The sequence below is a fragment of the Nicotiana sylvestris genome, chromosome 4 (genome assembly GCF_000393655.2).
Source record: "Nicotiana sylvestris chromosome 4, ASM39365v2, whole genome shotgun sequence".
Classification (NCBI taxonomy): Eukaryota; Viridiplantae; Streptophyta; class Magnoliopsida; order Solanales; family Solanaceae; genus Nicotiana; species Nicotiana sylvestris.
Window position 1 is genome coordinate 147437287 of NC_091060.1, and position 18593 is coordinate 147455879.

The following is an 18593-nucleotide window of genomic DNA, read 5'->3' on the forward strand; positions in this document are numbered from 1 at the left end:
GTTTTCTATTTTTCAATGAGTATAACTTTTATATGTTAATAGTATATTGTCATTATATGGTTAACTAAAAAATAACTATTGAAAATATTGTGTTCGTATCCTGAAAAATACGATAAGTAACATGTTACAGTGTGTTAAATTAAATAGGGATAATACCTCGGACCTCCCTCCTCTGACAAAAGTTTTAGCCTAAATATTAATAGAGCTCTAGACATGTCTTTTTTACAATTTTAGTCCGATAAAAGATGATCGGAAAAATTGATGAATTAAAAAAGTAATAAAATATTTTATTTTAAAAGATTCACGTGGACAAAAAGTTCACATGACAGGGCATGGCTCTATATACCTTCATCAGGTAAGTTTGGTCAGATAAGATTGATCAGAAGGATCGAAGTTACCAAATAATCAAGTATAAAGAATAAATGAGAGAAAAAAATAGCTCAGATATGTATGGAATAAGCCAAATTTAAAGGTTGCGAGGTACATTTGTCTATGTATATCAATTAAATCATTTTCTAAAATAATTGTATCTCAAGCAGTACCAAACACCTAGGACCCACATGTCATTTTCTCTGTAGAAGTCTTTTAAAGAACATATAACATTTTTCTGAGTTTGGAATACAATTTAATGCGTACAACTTCTTCCTATAGAAATTGAGCGTAAGATGCAAATTTCATACCAATCTCACCTTATTCATTATTTCATCCTCAGTATTCATAAATCATAAACCCGTTATATTCTCACCTTAAAAAACAATTTAGTTTCGGAGAAAAATTTTAATTCCATCATAACAGATTTTCATTGTAACTTAGGAAAGTAATAAGAAGATATGACTAAAATAGGCAAATTATATACTTTACTCATCGATCTTGTACTCAAATCCCTCTTACACACCTATTAAATACGGAAATAATATTACACACCAAAACTTTTAAAAGTGTGTCAATTACACACCGCTTCAGTGTTTGACCTGATATGCTTAAATATTGTTATTACACGCGCCAATCAACATCTGACATGTGTTATAAATCGGAAAAAAAAAAGAAGAAGAAAAACTTTCGCCGATGCTTTGGCTACCCTGAAATCAATGTTGCACCATCCGGACAAAGCTTATGTCGATCCTTTGCATATTCAAGTTCGAGATCAGCATGCTTACTGTAACATGAGGGGAAAAAATCTCTGCCCCCCACCCCACCCCCTCTCCTCATCTTTCCTAAGAAAAAAATACAGAAAAGAAAACCCCTCCTCATCTTCCCAACCCCACCATCTTCTCCACCACCACAATACTACCACCAACCCTTCCACCACAAGCACCTTCTTCCCTAACTACAGATTCAACTCTTTGACAATTTTTAAAAAATTTTAACAATATTCATCACAAATCCTTATACAAATTTCAAATTCAAGTTCAAACCGAAAGCTTCAAACTTGTTAATGGTGTTTTTTTAATTTTATCAAAATTAATCACCAAATTTTCAGCATATTTTTAGTAAATTTTTACTCAACAATAATCACGAATTCAAACTAATTTTCTAGGTCATGGAACACCAAAATCAACAAGCTCCGATTAAATTTCAAGCTTTTTCGAAATGTCAATAATGATGATTTTTACAAGACCCAATTGCTCCTCTTTTCTTCTTCATTTTCTTTTTCTTCTTACTTTTTAGTCATGGGGGTTGGAAAGGCGAAATATGAGGGAGTAGACAAAATTAGGACGGGGTTAGGGAAGAAGACGAAATGGGAGGGGGAGGGAGGGGGGGGAGGAAACGCTCAGGTTTGGGATTGGGGAAGAAGACATGGGTTATATTTTTTCCTTTAATTTAAAAAGGAAATAGTTAAAAAAAGGAAAAAATTAAAAAATTTAATTTCAGATGAATTTTTTAGTTTTCACGCGCCTCTTTTATGTGTAATACACGCGTGTGATACATGACAAAAGAAGTGTGTAATTGACACAGTTTTAAAAGATTTGATGTGTAATAATATTCCTGTATTTAACAAGTGTGTAAGAGGGATTTGAGTACAAGGTCAATGGGTAAAGTATGTATTTTGCCGACTAAAATACTATGTTCAACGGTATATTTGTTCATCAACAGTGCTTCTGGAAGTTCTAAAGTGAAAATTGTTAGGGTTTAAGTTCTATGTATTGACATTATATATATTTTACGGTTATATCACCTTAAAAGGTAACGAATGTATTTTTATTTCGTAATTTTAATTGGCAACGTACGATAAATAGCAAATAACATACTATAACACGTTAAATTACATTTATAGTGTAAAAAATTATTACATTGTTAGTATACAATAACAACAACAATAAACTTAGTATAATCTCACAAGTGAGATCAGAGAGGATAGTGTATACCTGGGCGTATGTAGCATATTGATGACGGGTTCAACTAAACTCATAACTTTCAATGCGGAGCATAAATTTATGTGCAAAATGTACTAAAATTGCAACAAATAGTAGATTTGAACCCATAGCTTTAAAAATATAATAAGTTCAATGCTAAAAATCTTAAAGGCTAAATCCATAGAGTTTAAATCATAAATCCGCCTCTGAGTGTATACGCAGACCTTGTCACTACCTTGTAAAGGTAGAGAAATTGTTTCCGATACCCTCGACTCAAAGAAAGAAGAAAAAGAACCAGTAGGAACAATCAATAACAATAACAAAATAATAAGATTACCGGAGGGAAAGAGGGAACAGTAATATAAATGTTATTGTATATATAGCTTAAATCAAAATTATAATGCTTTTGTCGAGTGACGTGTCCTGCTCCCATGGATGCTCCAATGGTGGTCCATATAAGCAAAACCTGTTTTGGCTCAATGGGGGGAGAGGGCCTTTCTCTGAAACAGAACTGTGTCACTTTCCCTGTTGGCCCCATTTTTTCAGCTAACTTATTATTCTTTCATGGATTTAAACCCTTTATTTCACCAAAACACACCAGAAAATGTTACCCAAACAAGGAACGACAACTATTCAACAATGAATTCTGGCCTCTTTTTCCTCTTATCCTCAGTGCTCTGATAAACTGATCAGTTTTTAAAGTCTCTGTGACAAGACTTCAGCTCGATAATTTGATACCACGCAGTGGCCGGTGCTGGATAATATACCAAAATTATCCACCGTTTGACACTTGGAACTAAGGAAACAAGTCATGTTTCAACAATATTGGCAAATTCTTGACGTTCAGTTTTTGGGGTATTAAAAAACAACTAGTATTAGCATTTGTGCGGATGCGCGGACACTAATCATGTCAAATATTTGAGTTATTTGAATTATACGTAAATAATCTTAAATTTTAAACATTCTCGATAAATATAGATAATCATTGAATATTAATTAAGAAACATTACATGAAAAAAAATAATCATTGCTCAAATCTCCTAGTTATAATTATACTTTTCTTTTTTTGGTAGAATTCTCGCTGGTGTCATTGGATCCTAAAAAATAGTCAGGAAGCAAAATAATAACTCATATTTATGGCAAATCAGCTAAAGGTTGAGACTATGAAGGTCTCTTTGGATACGACTTGACTCTTTTACTACTACTTGAACTCTTATTTGGTGTGTTGATATCTTTCAAAAAATATTTCTATTTTAAAGTTTCAGTTTCTAAAACTTTATTTACAATAATAATTATTTTTATAATAATGTAAGTGAAAATATTATCCTTAATTCAAAACTCATTTTAGTCGACTATATAAAAAATTTAAAAAATTCTTTAGCCAGTGAATTTTTTTTACAGTATGACTCCATCTTTATTTTTGATATTAACCATGTTAGATATCTGAGTTATTTGAATTATATGTAAATAACATTAAAATTTAAACTGTCCAGATAATTATAGTTAATCTTTATATATTAATTAATGATAGCAATTGTACGACCAAGATTTTGTTATATGTTTGATGTCCATTTATATAAATTGACTCTTCAAACAAACATTTTTCAAAAAGGAAAAAATAACTTTTTTTTGAATATTGACAAATTTTTGTGATGTTTCGTTCTCTAGCATGTATATGTACTTCATTAAATATGTAAATAAACTTTCATTCGTTTTTTAAACTCTTTTTTGTTATCTGGATAAACATAGATGTGTCATATATATTACATTTATTTTTAAAAAAAAATTGCTTTATTCAAATTTAGATATAGTGTTTTAAATAACTATATTTTAGGGTTTTAAATGTGAAAGAATTTTATAGTTATATGCTGTAGTTTTTTTTTCTTTTTTTGCCTGAGGCAAAGTAGTATTTAAATAATTAGAAAAGATAACAAAAGTTCCTAACATGATTGCATATGATTATTAACCGAATTAAGTATGATAACATGATATCAAAAGATAATTTTTTTAAATTTTAATTCAAATTTTAAAAGTTTATGTATAAATTCAAAATTATTCTTTAATTCAAAACTAACATTTTCTCAAATCTTGTAGTAATATTTTATTTTTGCACCATTCTCATTGGTTTCATTAGATCCTAAAAATAGCCATAAAGAGAAATAATAACTCGTATTTATGGCAAAGCATAAATGTTGGTACAATATGAACGATTCTTTGGTTACGACGTGATTCTATTACTATGACTTGAACTCTTATTTGGTATGTTGTTATCTTTTAAAAAAATATTTCAATTTTAAAATTTTAATTTCTAAAACTTTATATATATATATATATATATATATATATATATATATATATATATATATATATATATAATGATTATATTAATAATAATGCAAGTGAAGATATTATCCTTAATTTAAAATTTACTATAATCGGCTATCTAAAAATTTAAATGATTCTTTAGCTGGTGAAACTTTATTTGAATATGACTCCATTTTGAGTTTGTCGATATCTCTAGCCACAGATTTTAAATTTTGAATACCCTATATATACAGTTTTTTTTGTTCATTAAATGTTGAATTAGTTGATTGTTATTATATAACATTGCATATATTGTCTTAAAATTGCCAAGTAATTTTTTCTCGACGCTATACTTGGCTTAACTTCAATGGAAACTACTCAAATTGCATTTAAATTCAAATTCGAATATCATAGAAGTTTGTTAGTAATAGTGATTTTTTAAAAATGACACACAATGTAAATTATTATAATCTATGTATTTTAGTTAAAAAAATATTTGAAGTCGATGAGATTAGTTTCCAAATTTCTTATACTCAACAAAGATGAAATAGAAAAAGAAATGCGTTGTCATCTCTTATTTCTGATTTTTAGATTTTTCATATATATTTTTCTATATTTATTTTATTTTATCTTATTCTTTATTTTGTTACAATAAATAATTTAATCGTTATAAAAGGATGAGTTTTAACTGAAATAGTCTACATAAGAACTTTATTTATATTTTTAGTTTTTGGTTGAAATTCTTTCATATTTTTCTTTTGGCTTTATCTAATCAACCTAAATAGGTACTCACCCAACCGCTTAAATTAAAATATTGAATGATGCGTAATTTATATATAATTCATATATAATATGTGTATAATCATGTGTGTCGGCATATTATCTATTTATATTAGCTATAAAAAATAAATAATTAATCTGGCCGGATATTTATATAAATATTCCATATGATTTCGGTTTCTTGATTTTATCCATGATATGAATTTTATTATAATAATTTTAAAAACTCTCTACTAAAATTCAAAAATATCTTATCTTTTTATTTTTAAAATTAAATTGTATTTTAAAAATAATTCTCATTTCGAAATAATTTGTTTATATTTTTTTTAAAAAAAATCATGTCATACCAATTTTTTAAATATACTTTTTGTCACACTTGAAAATCGCTATAGAAACTATTCAATTAGAAACCAATATCCCTCTTGTTGAATTCGAGAAATAAAAAACCTTTCACATAATATACTGATTCAAAACTAATATTCTTCAACGAAAAAATATTTTACCCTTGCGATGTTGGCTTGCTTATAACCTTCAATTTCTAGAAGGTGCTAAATTGAAATTAATGATAGTAATCGTATAGCCAAAGTTTTCTTATTTGTTTGATGTCTATTTATACAAATCGATTCTTCAAATAAATATTCTTCAAAAACAAAGAAAGAAATAACTATTTTTGAATATAGATGGATTTTTGTGATGTTTCTTTCTTCAGCATGTAGGTTTACTTCATTATATATGTAAGTAAATTTTTATTCGATTTTTAAACTCTTTTTTGTTATTTGGATAAATATAGATGTGTGCGCCTTTTTAGTATCTCTTAATCTTTTAGCTAATATATTACATTTATTTTAAAAGAAATTCGTTTTATTCCATCTAGCTATAATATTTTAAAGTACTATAGTTATATGATTTTAAATGTGGAAGGATTTTATAGTTATACGTAGTAGTTTTTTTTCTTTTTTGCCAGAGACGAAGTAGTATTTAAAAAAATTCCTAACATGATTGTATATGATCATTAACCTAATTAAGTATAATAACATGATAACAAAAGAAATTTTTTCAAATTTAAAAACTTTATCTATAAAGCCAAAATTATACTTTAATTGATGTTCAATTTTTTATATGTATATGTGTGTGCATGTATGTGTGTGTGTATATATATATATATATATATATATATATATATATGTATGTATGTATGTATGTATGTATGTATGTATGTATGTTTTTCTATTTGCTTAACATAGTAAAATATAGAATAAAGTTCTCATATACTATTGGCATTTATTAGCTTGCTACTTGGCTTAACCATAATGCTAATTATATATGGTAACTTTATTCCTTTAATATATATATATATATATATATATATATATATATATATATATATATATATATATATATATATATAGATTAATTTACTGTCATTTTTGGAAACAATGATTAAAATAAGTTTTCAGAATTATAGTATATATATATATATATATATATATAGATAGATAGATAGATAGATAGATTAATTTACTGTCATTTTTGGAAACAATGATAGATTAATTCCTAACATGATTGTATATGATCATTAACCTAATTAAGTATAATAACATGATAACAAAAGAAATTTTTTCAAATTTAAAAACTTTATCTATAAAGCCAAAATTATACTTTAATTGATGTTCAATTTTTTATATGTATATGTGTGTGCATGTATGTGTGTGTGTATATATATATATATATATATATATATATATATATATATATATATATATATATATATATATATATATATATATGTATGTATGTATGTATGTATGTTTTTCTATTTGCTTAACATAGTAAAATATAGAATAAAGTTCTCATATACTATTGGCATTTATTAGCTTGCTACTTGGCTTAACCATAATGCTAATTATATATGGTAAAGAATTCCTTTATATATATATATATATATATATATATATATATATATATATATATATATATATAGATAGATTAATTTACTGTCATTTTTGGAAACAATGATTAAAATAAGTTTTCAGAATTATAGTAACGCGCGCGGGATAGAAAAATGAGATAAAAGAGACTTTGATAGAAAAGCAGAGAACTCACAAGTCGCTGTCTTTTAAAGTTTCTACAGTTGAACAACAAGTTTCTATTGTCTTTTCCTTGCTCACATACAATATGATAATGAAAAGGAGAATTTCTACTTTCAACAAATGAAGAAAATGAATAACCAACGGCCAGCATTTTCCTCTCCTTCCCATCTTTGAACAAATCAAGTTTAATACTAACACGATATTTCAAGTCATTTATAACTACGCATATTCATCAATGTCTATATTATTGTTCAATGCCGTATATATATATTTATTTAGGAATATGGTTAACACTTAACAACATATATGCCCTAGTTTATATACTATCTTTGTTACTATATGCTTTAATGTTTAATTCAGGGAATTAGTACTTAAATGATCGACCCAATTAACACACTCCTCTAGAAGTATAAAGGCAGTCCGGTGCATAAGGTATTCCGTATTCATGTAAGATTTGGAGAAAGATCGCACCCCTAGGGATGTAATGTAAATAGTCCACCTTAATGTAAGTATGTGTGGTTGCTTCTACTAATCAAACCCGTGATCTATAGATCACACGGAGACAACAAAATACCAATAAAAGTGTTGGGAATAAATGTTGTAGGGAGGAGATCATGTGGCAATTGTGAATGCAAAGACTAAGAATAGTCATGTGAGAGCGTCGTTTTAGGGTTCTTCAATGCACCCTTAAAACCATCATTCTAAGATCTTTGGGTCCTTAGAGGCACTTCATTTGGTAACATGTAACGTGATGCCCACGTTACACCATAACTCATTGTTCACCCCAGCCCTTAGGACAAAACCCACAAGAACATTTTATTCGTTTACTAAACAACTCCCTCCCCCAGCGCCCCCTCCCCCCAAAAAAATCCCAGCCAAAGGAAAAAATATTTTTGGACAGTTGTAAAGAATTTTTACACTATTAGGTTGTAGAGATATAAAGTCTAGTTGAGGGTGTTTGTACAATATGCTATTTAACATGTACATTTCTAGAATAGTCTATTAGTTAGTAGTTTTGTATATATCAAAAACACACTCTTGTACAGAGCAGTTATGTAAGAAAGAAAAGAAATATAATTTTTTCTCTCTCTTTGATCCTCTATGTTACTCTCTGTATTTCATCCCTTCTCACTAGATCTTGCCTCCATATCCATGGCAGATCTAGCTTGATTTTGACATGGTATCAGAGCAGGTCGAATACGATCTGTAATCTCAAGCTGCTGGTCGTTCTCTTCTTCTCAATTTCTCCAAATCAAGTTCTCTCTTCTTCGATCTTTTTTCTCTAGCCCTAATTTCTGAGTATTGACATTTTGTTGCGATGATGGGTGATTCTTCACAAACTGGAGTCGGAACTTCACATGCAAACAGTCAATTGCTCGATTGCAACGATCCGTTGTTCGTTCATCCCTCAAACACGCCGGGGATTGCGCTGGTTCCTCAACTGTTGGTCGGAACAGAGAATTACTCGGAATGGAATCGCTCTATGAAAATGTCACTTTTAGTGAAGAACAAAATAGATTTCATTGATGGAACCTGTACTAGGGAGAAATATGAAGCATATCCGTTCAAGTTGCACCAGTGGGATCGATGTAATGCCATTGTACAGTCATGGATCATGAGTTTAGTGGCTCAAAAGCTTAGGAAACGTATTGTTTACTCCTCAAATGCACACAAGGTTTGGGAAGCCTTTAAAGAAAGGTTTGACAAAGTGCATGCAACTAAGGTGTATCACATGAACAGAGAAATTGGAAGTCTGGCCCAAGGAATATCGAGTATCTCAATCTATTACTCAAGGTTAAATGATCTATGGATTGAGTTTGAGTCAATTATACCGTTTCGTGGGTGTGATTGTGTAAAATCTAGAGAATTTGTTGTTTTTCTACGCCAACAAAAATTGATGAAGTTTCTGATGGGGTTGAATGATACATATGCGCCACAAAGGAGCCAAATCCTGATGATGAATCCTACGCCCACAATTGATCAGGCTTATTCAATGTTGATCTAGGAAGAAAGTCAGAGATTGAGTGGGAACTTGGGAACGCAAACTAGAATCCTAGGGAGTGCACCTATGGATGGAGAATCCAGTGCTATGATATCGATCAATGCCTCCAATACAAGGCCTAGGAGGAATGGGAACGTACAGTGTGACTATTGTCATATGAAAGGTCACACAAAAGAGAATTGCTACAAGCTGATTGGTTATCCAACGGGGCCTAAGTTTAATAACAATAGTAGGAGAAGAGGAGGCTACAATGGTGCTCCAGCAATGGCACACAATGCAAATGTGAAGGCACAAGAGGAGATGTATACTGCTGGGACAAAAGGCATGGGACAAACAGGAGGTTTAACATCTGCACCTATCTTTATCCATGATCAATATCAACAGATAATTATGTTGCTGGACAAGAACAAAAGATCAGTTGTAATAGAGATGGCAAATATGGCAGAGTCGACTGCAAATGAGACAACTAATATGGTAGGTAAATCCATTACTAACTATGGTTGTTGGATAATTTATTCTGGAGCCTCAAATCATATGGCTTCCTCTTTGCATATGTTTTTCCCAATCACAATCCATACCCTCTAATTCTATTTCCAATTCTGTACACTTACCTAATGGAGATAGTACTAAAATCATCATTCAGGGTCTTGTTCCTTGCCCAATTCACAAGTTCAAGACAATGTATTATATGTTCCACAATTCAAATATAATTTGTTGTCTGTCTCCAAGTACACTAAGGATTTAAAGTGTTTAGTAGCTTTTTATCCTGATTTCTGTCTGTTTCAGGACCTCTTTAGTGGCAAGGTGAAGAGGATTGGTAGTGAAAAAAATGGGTTGTACATTCTCAATCCTTACACACTTGTTGTAACTCCTATCTCCAAGTGTTTGTCTTCCTCTCTTCAGAATAACTCAAATGTTTTGTGGCATCAAAGGTTTGGTCATGCACCACGGAATATTTTACTAAAAATTCCTGCAATTAGAAATCATTTGTCAAAATCTATTGATTATAATTGTCCAATTTGTCCTTTAGCTAAGCAAACTATATTACCATTTCCTATTAGTACTTCTAAGTCTACTTCTGCATTTGAGTTGGTACATATGGATGTTTGGGGTCCATATAGAGTTTGTACTCATTGTGGCTTTAGATATTTTATTACTCTAGAATGACTTGGACCTTCTTGTTAAGAGTCAAAAGTAATGTCTTTGTTGTTCTAAATGATTTCCTTCAATTGATTGAAAACCAATTTTCCTCCAAAGTTAAAATCTTTCGATCAGACAATGGTTATGAATTCTTTAATACACTTGTTCCACTCTTTTCAAATCCAAAGGGATTATACATAAAAGTAGTTGTATACACACCCCCAACAGAATGAGGTAGTGGAAAGGAAACATAGACACCTTCTTGAAGTTAGTAGAGCTTTAAGATTTCAAGCCCACATTTCTTTAAAATACTAGGGTGAGTGTATTCTAGCAGCAACCTATATCATTAACAAACTGCCAGTAGTGTTTTGAATGGAAAGACTCTTTATGAGTTGTTCCATGGTCATCCTCCTAACCTGCATCATATGAGAACTTTAGGATGTTTGTGTTATGCCACAAGATCCAATTACTGTGATAAATTTTCTGCCAAGTCTTGGCCTGCTATCTTCATGGGATACTCTTTACATTGAAAAGGTTACAGGCTTTATGACATTGAATCTGGGAAATTTTTTGTCAATAGAGATGTTGTGTTCAAAGAACATATTTTTCCCTTCAAATTCCCCAGATCTCATTTCCTCCCTTCCAAAGTATCTCCTCCTTCTCCTTTCCATCCCGAACCTTCTCTCAACCCCATACTTATTCCTTCCCTTTATTCAGTTTCTTCCATTAAGTCTTCACCTTCACCTATCTCCCCTGCTCTATCATTACCTACTATCTTACCTGACAATATGCCAACCTCTCCTACCCCTTCTCCTACCTCTACTACTCCTGTTACTACCACTCCTGACCAACCTAGAAGATCAGGAAGGGTCACCAGATCTTCTATCTGGTTGACTGATTATGTACATCCTCCCTTACCCACTAATTCTTCTTCCTCTTTCTATCCCATTCAACAATTTGTTTCTTATTCTCACCTACCCTCACCTTTAGGTCATTCTTTGCTTCTTTTTCTTCTGATATCGAACCCTCCTCTTTCTCTCAAGCTAGTAAGGATGCTAGGTGGGCCAAAGCCATGCAATTGGAAATTGTGGCTCTTGAGCAAAATCACAAATGGGAAGTAGTCGATATGCCTTCTGGTAAAATTCCCATTGGGTGCAAATGGATGTACAAAATTAAATATAATGTAGATGGTTCAGTAGAAAGGTTCAAAGCCAGACTAGTTGCTAAGGGCTACACTGTGATGATCCAAAAGGGTCATCACTTGTTTTAAAAATAAATTTTGCATTTCGAGGCCTTAAAAACCTCTTTCTGTCTCACCTCGATTTGCGTGCATAGTCCAAGCGCATAGCCGGAAAGCTATTTTGTAAAAATCTATGAAAATGATGAATTTTGCCTTTAAAATGGGTTTGAGTTGACTTCGGTCAATATTTTGGGTAAACGGACCCGGATCCATAATTTGACGGTCCCGGAGGGTCCATAGGAAAATATGGGACTTGGGCGTATGCCCAAAATTGAATTCCGAGGTCCCAAGCCCGAGAAATGAATTTTTGAAAAAATTTATTTTGTTGAATTAATTATGAGGTAAAGAAAAGAATTTATGTTTAAAACCATTGGTATCGGGCCCGAATTTTGGTTCCGAAGCCCGGTACAGGTCTTATAGGTGATTTAAGATGAGTCTGTGAAATTTGGTAAGAAACGGACTTAAAATGACGTGAATCGGACCATATTTGAGAAAATTGGAAAATTTGAAGTTCTTAAAAAATTTCATGATTTTGATGCTAAATTCATAGTTGTTGATGTTATTTTAGTAATTTGAATGCACGAGCGAGTCCGTATGATGTTTTTAGGTTGGTGTGCATGTTTGGTTTGGAGCCCCGAGGGCTCGGGTGAGTTTTGGATAGGCCACGGGGTGGATTTTGGACTTGAGAAATTGCAGGCTTCAGCTGTTTCAGTGCAGGCCTGCAGGTTTCGCATTTGCGAAGCCTGGCTCACAAATGCAAAGGCTATGTCAGTAATGCAAAAATAGCCCAGGCCAGCCTACCTCGCAAATGCGAGGAATTTATCGCAAATGCGATGTTTCCCCTTTTGAGCCAGTCGACGTAAATGCGACACATTGTTCGCAAAAGCGACTTCACAAATGCGAGCTTAGCAGAAGTCTGGATTCACAATTGTGAACCCTGGTCGCAATTGCGACACTTGCAACCTGTAAATTCATAACTTAGACGCATTTCAACCATTTTTCACACTCTTTCAAAACCAAAACACTCTAGGGCGAATTTTCAAAGACAACTTCTTCTCCAAATCGATTGTAAGTGATTTCTAACTAGTTTTCTTCAATCTTTAACATCTTTTCACATGATTTCAACTGAAAATCAATGATTTTCATGGGGGAAATTGGCTATTTTGGGTAGAACCTAGGTTTTTCAAAAATTGGGGATTTGGACCTCGATTTGAGGTCCGATTTCAAAACAAATTACATATTTGGATTCATGGGGGAATGAGTAATCGTTTTTTGGTTCGAACCTCGGGCTTTGACCATGTGGACCCCGGGGCGATTTTTGACTATTTGGGTAAAACTTTGGAAAACTTATTTTCATGCATTAGCATTGATTCATTTAGCGTTTATTGATGTAATTAAGTAACTTGTGGCTAGATACGAGCGAATTGATGGTGAAATCAAGAGGTAAAGCTGTAATACTCTATACCTAAGTTGGGATATTTAAGTCATTAGCCTAATAAGTAATAAAAAGGAGAAAAAAACAAAAGAATTACATGGGCCAAGGCCCACCTTATTAAGGCATTACAGGGAGTTAGGGATTGGGAGAACCAACTTCAAACTTAAAGAAACAAAAGAGAGTAGTTACTGGAACAAAATTAGACGCCAACAAAATTGACAAGCAAGAGTGAAGAAAATATTATCTTTTGGATGTAAGATTTACAATTCGAAGGAAGGAGAATTGAATGTATATAGCAGCTTTCAGTGAAAGTATCCTTCGATGCAAAGAGGTCAAGTTTCCCTGTCTTTGATTCTTCTTTAATTTTTCGGTGGATTTCTTTAATCTCGATTTATGTGTTTATGAGATTCCATTGGGCATTAGAAATTTAAATTCCAAAAAAAAAGACATTATGGACAGTAATAAACTTATATACAAGGTTAAGAAAATTGAATAGTACAGTGAATAAATGATATGATTGCCTACTATTTAGAAGATTTTGGACTAGTTTAAATTAACCGTAGCATGACTACAGATTGTGAGAATTAAAGATATGATCCCGAGGGTTTGGTATTTGTATATTAGTTATGTATTAGATGAAACAAGAAAATTAACATGAGATTGATATGTTGTGATTATAGATTGTACGAAGATAGTCGTATGGACTGCTCGAGGTGACATGATTGGTATTTCGGCACGAGTATTGTGAGTAGTAATCTTACCACAATTTGTGTTTTCATAACCTGCATGATTTATATATGATTTTAAAAATAAATGTACTACCGATGCTTTGAAATTGCATGTGGGACAAGTCCGTTTACTTGATATGGTACCGAACAATTAGATGTTTACCGATTAATCTAAATGTTTTCACCATTACTAGATTTGTTTTACTGTTATTTGAGATGTTACAGTTATTTGAAGTATTCTTACTATTACTAGACATGTTTTACTATTACTAAAGATATGATTACCATTACCGAAATTGGATTACATGATTTGATAAAAATTTAAAATGCCCTGTACTGTTTTGAAAATGCTTCCATGTGAAGATTTACTGTTTACAAAGAAAAGTATGAATGAGAGGAGACTTTAAAGGATCCCATAGCTAACGACGGGTTTGCTAGACCTGGTGCACCTTGTATTTATAGATTACCGATTACAGTTATAGCCCTCGCTAGTGGGAAGGTAGAACTAGCATACAGTTACAGTTTTCCCTAGACTAGGGACCTACAATTATATTTGACTCCTTTTATGAAGGGGTCCATACAGTGATACAAATTACATGATCCTTCCTTGAAAACCTCCCAAACATAAAGATTTGATATGACACAGTGCTTACCGAGTCTATTACTGAATTGTTAAATTGATTTCTATTACTGAAAACACATGATGAGACTGATTATTATTACTATTTTTTTAAAGGGCATTTTACTTTTATGATAGTTCCTAATTATTATTATACAGGCATGTTTTCTGACTTGCCCCCAATTAAAAACTGTTGTGGTTAAGTGTTATTACTCACTGAGTTAGCGACTCACTCCCCGCTATTTTTTTTCCAGAGACAACAGTTGAAAGGCGAGGATTTCGTTAGTCAGACGCACAAGTTGATAGTTTCTGGTGAGCCCCGCATTTGTTCGCATGGGCGGAGGTTTTATTTATTGTTATGGTCTTTTCTTTGAACTCTTAGAGTCGCTCCATAGTCAAAATTTTTTAGTGTCTTGAGTATTCTTCGTTATTATAGATTATGTTGAGTATCGCTCATTCTTATCAAATTTGAAGATAAAGTAGTATTTCTAGTTGTTGATGGGTGGACTATTAAAGGTAGATATTTATTTTGGTTAATTGTTAAGGTCATTGTCATTTGAATTGCTATTAGGATGTTTGGTTGCTGATTTGAGACAGGAAAAATTTTGGGATAGTCCAAAAACAGAGGAAACTTTGTCTGATTTTCCATAAAACACCGATGAGGCTTACTTGGGGGTTTTTGCTCCTAGGTGTCGGTCATGATCCTAAATTGGGTCGTGACAAAGTTGGTATCAGAACTTAGGTTATTCTTGTGACTAATTGAGCACACGTTGGTAGTAGAATCTCAATTATGGTTATGTAGCCCGCGGCCATTCCCATAATCGTGATTCTGCGAGGGCGTGATAGGATGTATCTTGTCTTTCTTTCTTATTCCTCTATACGTGTGTGGCGATTAGGGTCAAATAACTGAATCTGTCATCGTTAACTTTTTCCTGAGTAATCACCCGATAATAGAATTTGGCTGAAGGTTCAATGACATCAAATGTTGCCACTAGATAAGCAACTGTCTCCTGACAATGAAAAGTGACGTAAGTAGTAGACAAGGCCAATGAAAGGCCTGTTTTTCCATAATGAGAGTCTTACCACTAAGATGTATAACAGAGTCTATTCTTAAAATTAGTGCAAGTTCACCACTATAGCACCATGAGAGTGACATTACAAAAGTACTTACCTTCGTGCAAGATAAATTGAGGTCTCGGTGAATATATTGGATAGACAAGAGAAGAATTGGCAACAACAAAGGGCTTTAGAAGCCTCATGCATTTAGACTAAGTTGGAAACTAAGATGTTTCTGCAATAGAGTTCCTAAAATTGAAGCCACTACCTTTTTCGGTTAATATAGAGGATCCTCAGAGGTTCTTGACGAAATATTTAAAGCATTATGAGCTCTATAATGTTCCAGCGAGAGGCCTATTGATCTAGAACTTTTCGATTGGAGTACATGACGAATATATGTAATGTAATCATATTGTTGGGGACGCGGTTAAGAGTGATACAAATTACTTAGAGATAAGTTTAGTAAACTTTTATTTTATGAATCGCGTCCTTCTCGATAGTCGAAAGCGCAAACCTGATATGTACTTAAGAAATTAATTCAGACGACGAATGTACTGACATGTGACCCCAGGATTTATCAACTGGCTAGGACATGACGCCTTAGGTTTAAAGGCTTGTCTAATTGTTGGTTAACCATTTAAACAACGCAATAATCTCATATATGAAGACTTAAACCTATTCTGTAGCAGTTGCACTTACCAGAAAGATTGAAAAGTTGGACATAATAGGCATGCAAGAACTCACATAAGAAGATCGAGATTAAAATATCTTTTAGTATAATATGAGGCGAAGATTTAAAAATCAAGAACGTTTTGGGATATTAAGCGATCCTTTCGGGTTGCCACTTCTGTGAAAAATCTGTAGTAGTTAGACATGTGTTTAAAACTTTTAAGATTCAAGTTAAGAGAAGGAAACCCTAGCAAATCAAGTTGCACTTGATATGGTTGACTCTAACATACAAATGGATATAGATTAACTATCTTCTTTCCACGCTACCCTCAATTATTACGGAAAGACTATTAGGTTGGTGGACTTTAAAAGTCTAGTTTTGTCCAAAAAAAGGAATTATAGATTTTAGAGATGAGCAAATCACATATTTTAAAGACTTAACGGTTATAGAAGAAAGATTGTTTGGGTCTCATAGATACGGTAAGGGAAACAAGAGAAGAAACACTTAGTTTGAGAAAAAAAAGGAGTATCGTAATGAGAGATTCTCTAATGTATTCCTAACGATTTACTAGGACTACCTCCAATATGAGAAATAGATTGAACTGACACCTGACACGCAAACTGTATCATATGGCACCAACAGAGTTGAGAGAGCTAATTAAATAATTGAGAGACCTACTGAATACGAATTTTATCATATCGAGTGTTGCACTATGGGGTACACCAATATTTTTTTGAAAAAAAGGGGGATAAATTCTTAAGAATGTGCATCAACTACAGATAATTAAATAAGATAAAAATATACATACACAATAAATACCCATTATCTTGTAAAGATAACTTGTTTGATTAGTTATGAGGAGCCATTGATCTTTAGTCTGGCTATTATCAGCTTAGAATAAGAAAGGAAGATATTTTAATGTTTGCCTTTAGTACTCGGTACAAACATTATGAGTTACTTGTGATGTCCTTTAGACTGGCCAATGCTCTAACTACATTCATGCATATAATGGATATGGTGTTCGAAGTTGTTTTTGAAAAAAAAATTCATAGTTTTTACTTATTACATTTTTGTATATTCTCTTAGCCAAGAAGATCACGAGAATAACTTGAAAAAAAATGTTAAAAAAATGCAGCAGGAAAATTAACTTTTTGTTGAGTTCTTCAATTGTGAGTCTTAGCTAGACTAGGTGGTATTCTTAGGGCACATGGTATCTAAGAATGAAAAGATGGTAGATTATGAGAAGATAAAAGCAGTTCATAAATGACCGAGATTCATTTCTCCTACAGAGATTGATTTTTTTTTTTGGCTTGACAAGCTACTATAGGCATTTGTGTAGGATTTCTTTAGAATAGCACCACCATTCACCAAGTTAACATAGAAATTCGCTACATTTCAGTGGATGGAGGAATGTACAACGAGACTCAAGAAGCCTGAGGAATATTTGACAATCACACCATTATTAGCCTTATTCCAATAGATTCTAGAGAATTCACGATGTTCTGTGATGCTACGATAGTAGGATTAGGATATTTTTCATGTAGACTGGTCGGGTAATAGCTTATGCTCCAAGAAAAATTGAAGAAGCTCAAGTTGTATTATGACCCTCATGATTTGGAGATGATCATAATGATATTGTTTTTTAATTTAGATACACTATTTATTGGAAGAAACCTATGAGATTTATAACTAGCACAAGAGCCTGAAGTACATTTAAAACCAACAGAGATATAAATATTTGCCAATGCTGATGGAAGGAACTGCTGAAGTTATAACTGTACTATTTTGTATTGTTCGGGAAAGATAAATATTATAAGTTAGGCAAAAAAAATGAACCAAACCATGGGTAATTTGGGCATATAGCTCCTGTAAAGGTACTTCTGGACAAATATATGCATAGACTAGAGAGTACACGTATTAGATTTGATGTGAAAAAAAATATTAAGGACATTATTGGCTATTGGTCAAGCCTAATGTAGAGTGCATAAAGGCTAGTCAATACGAGGATGAGCGATTGTTCAAGTACCAAAATTAGTTCCTAGTTGGTAAAAGCAAGAAGATATTGTTAATAGTGATAGTATTCTTCGACTAGGTAATCTATTAGGTGTAGCGATCATATATGGGTTGAGACAGGCTATTCATAATAGAGCTCAAAACTCTAGATACACTGCCATA

The 18593-nt window shown here is 32.3% G+C and overlaps 1 protein-coding gene across 1 annotated transcript; it reads left to right on the forward strand.

Annotated features, from left to right (window-relative positions):
* The first annotated feature begins 8849 nt into the window (after positions 1 to 8849).
* LOC138890313 (uncharacterized) lies at positions 8850 to 9533 on the forward strand. The gene has a single exon (XM_070173688.1). The coding sequence runs from the start codon at positions 8850 to 8852 to the stop codon at positions 9531 to 9533; it is 684 nt and encodes a 227-aa protein (XP_070029789.1).
* Positions 9534 to 18593: the final 9060 nt, after the last annotated feature.

Bases quoted from the DNA above. Each gene is read 5' to 3' on its own strand.
- LOC138890313 (XM_070173688.1), top strand. From the start codon at position 8,850: ATGGGTGATTCTTCACAAACTGGAGTCGGAACTTCACATGCAAACAGT.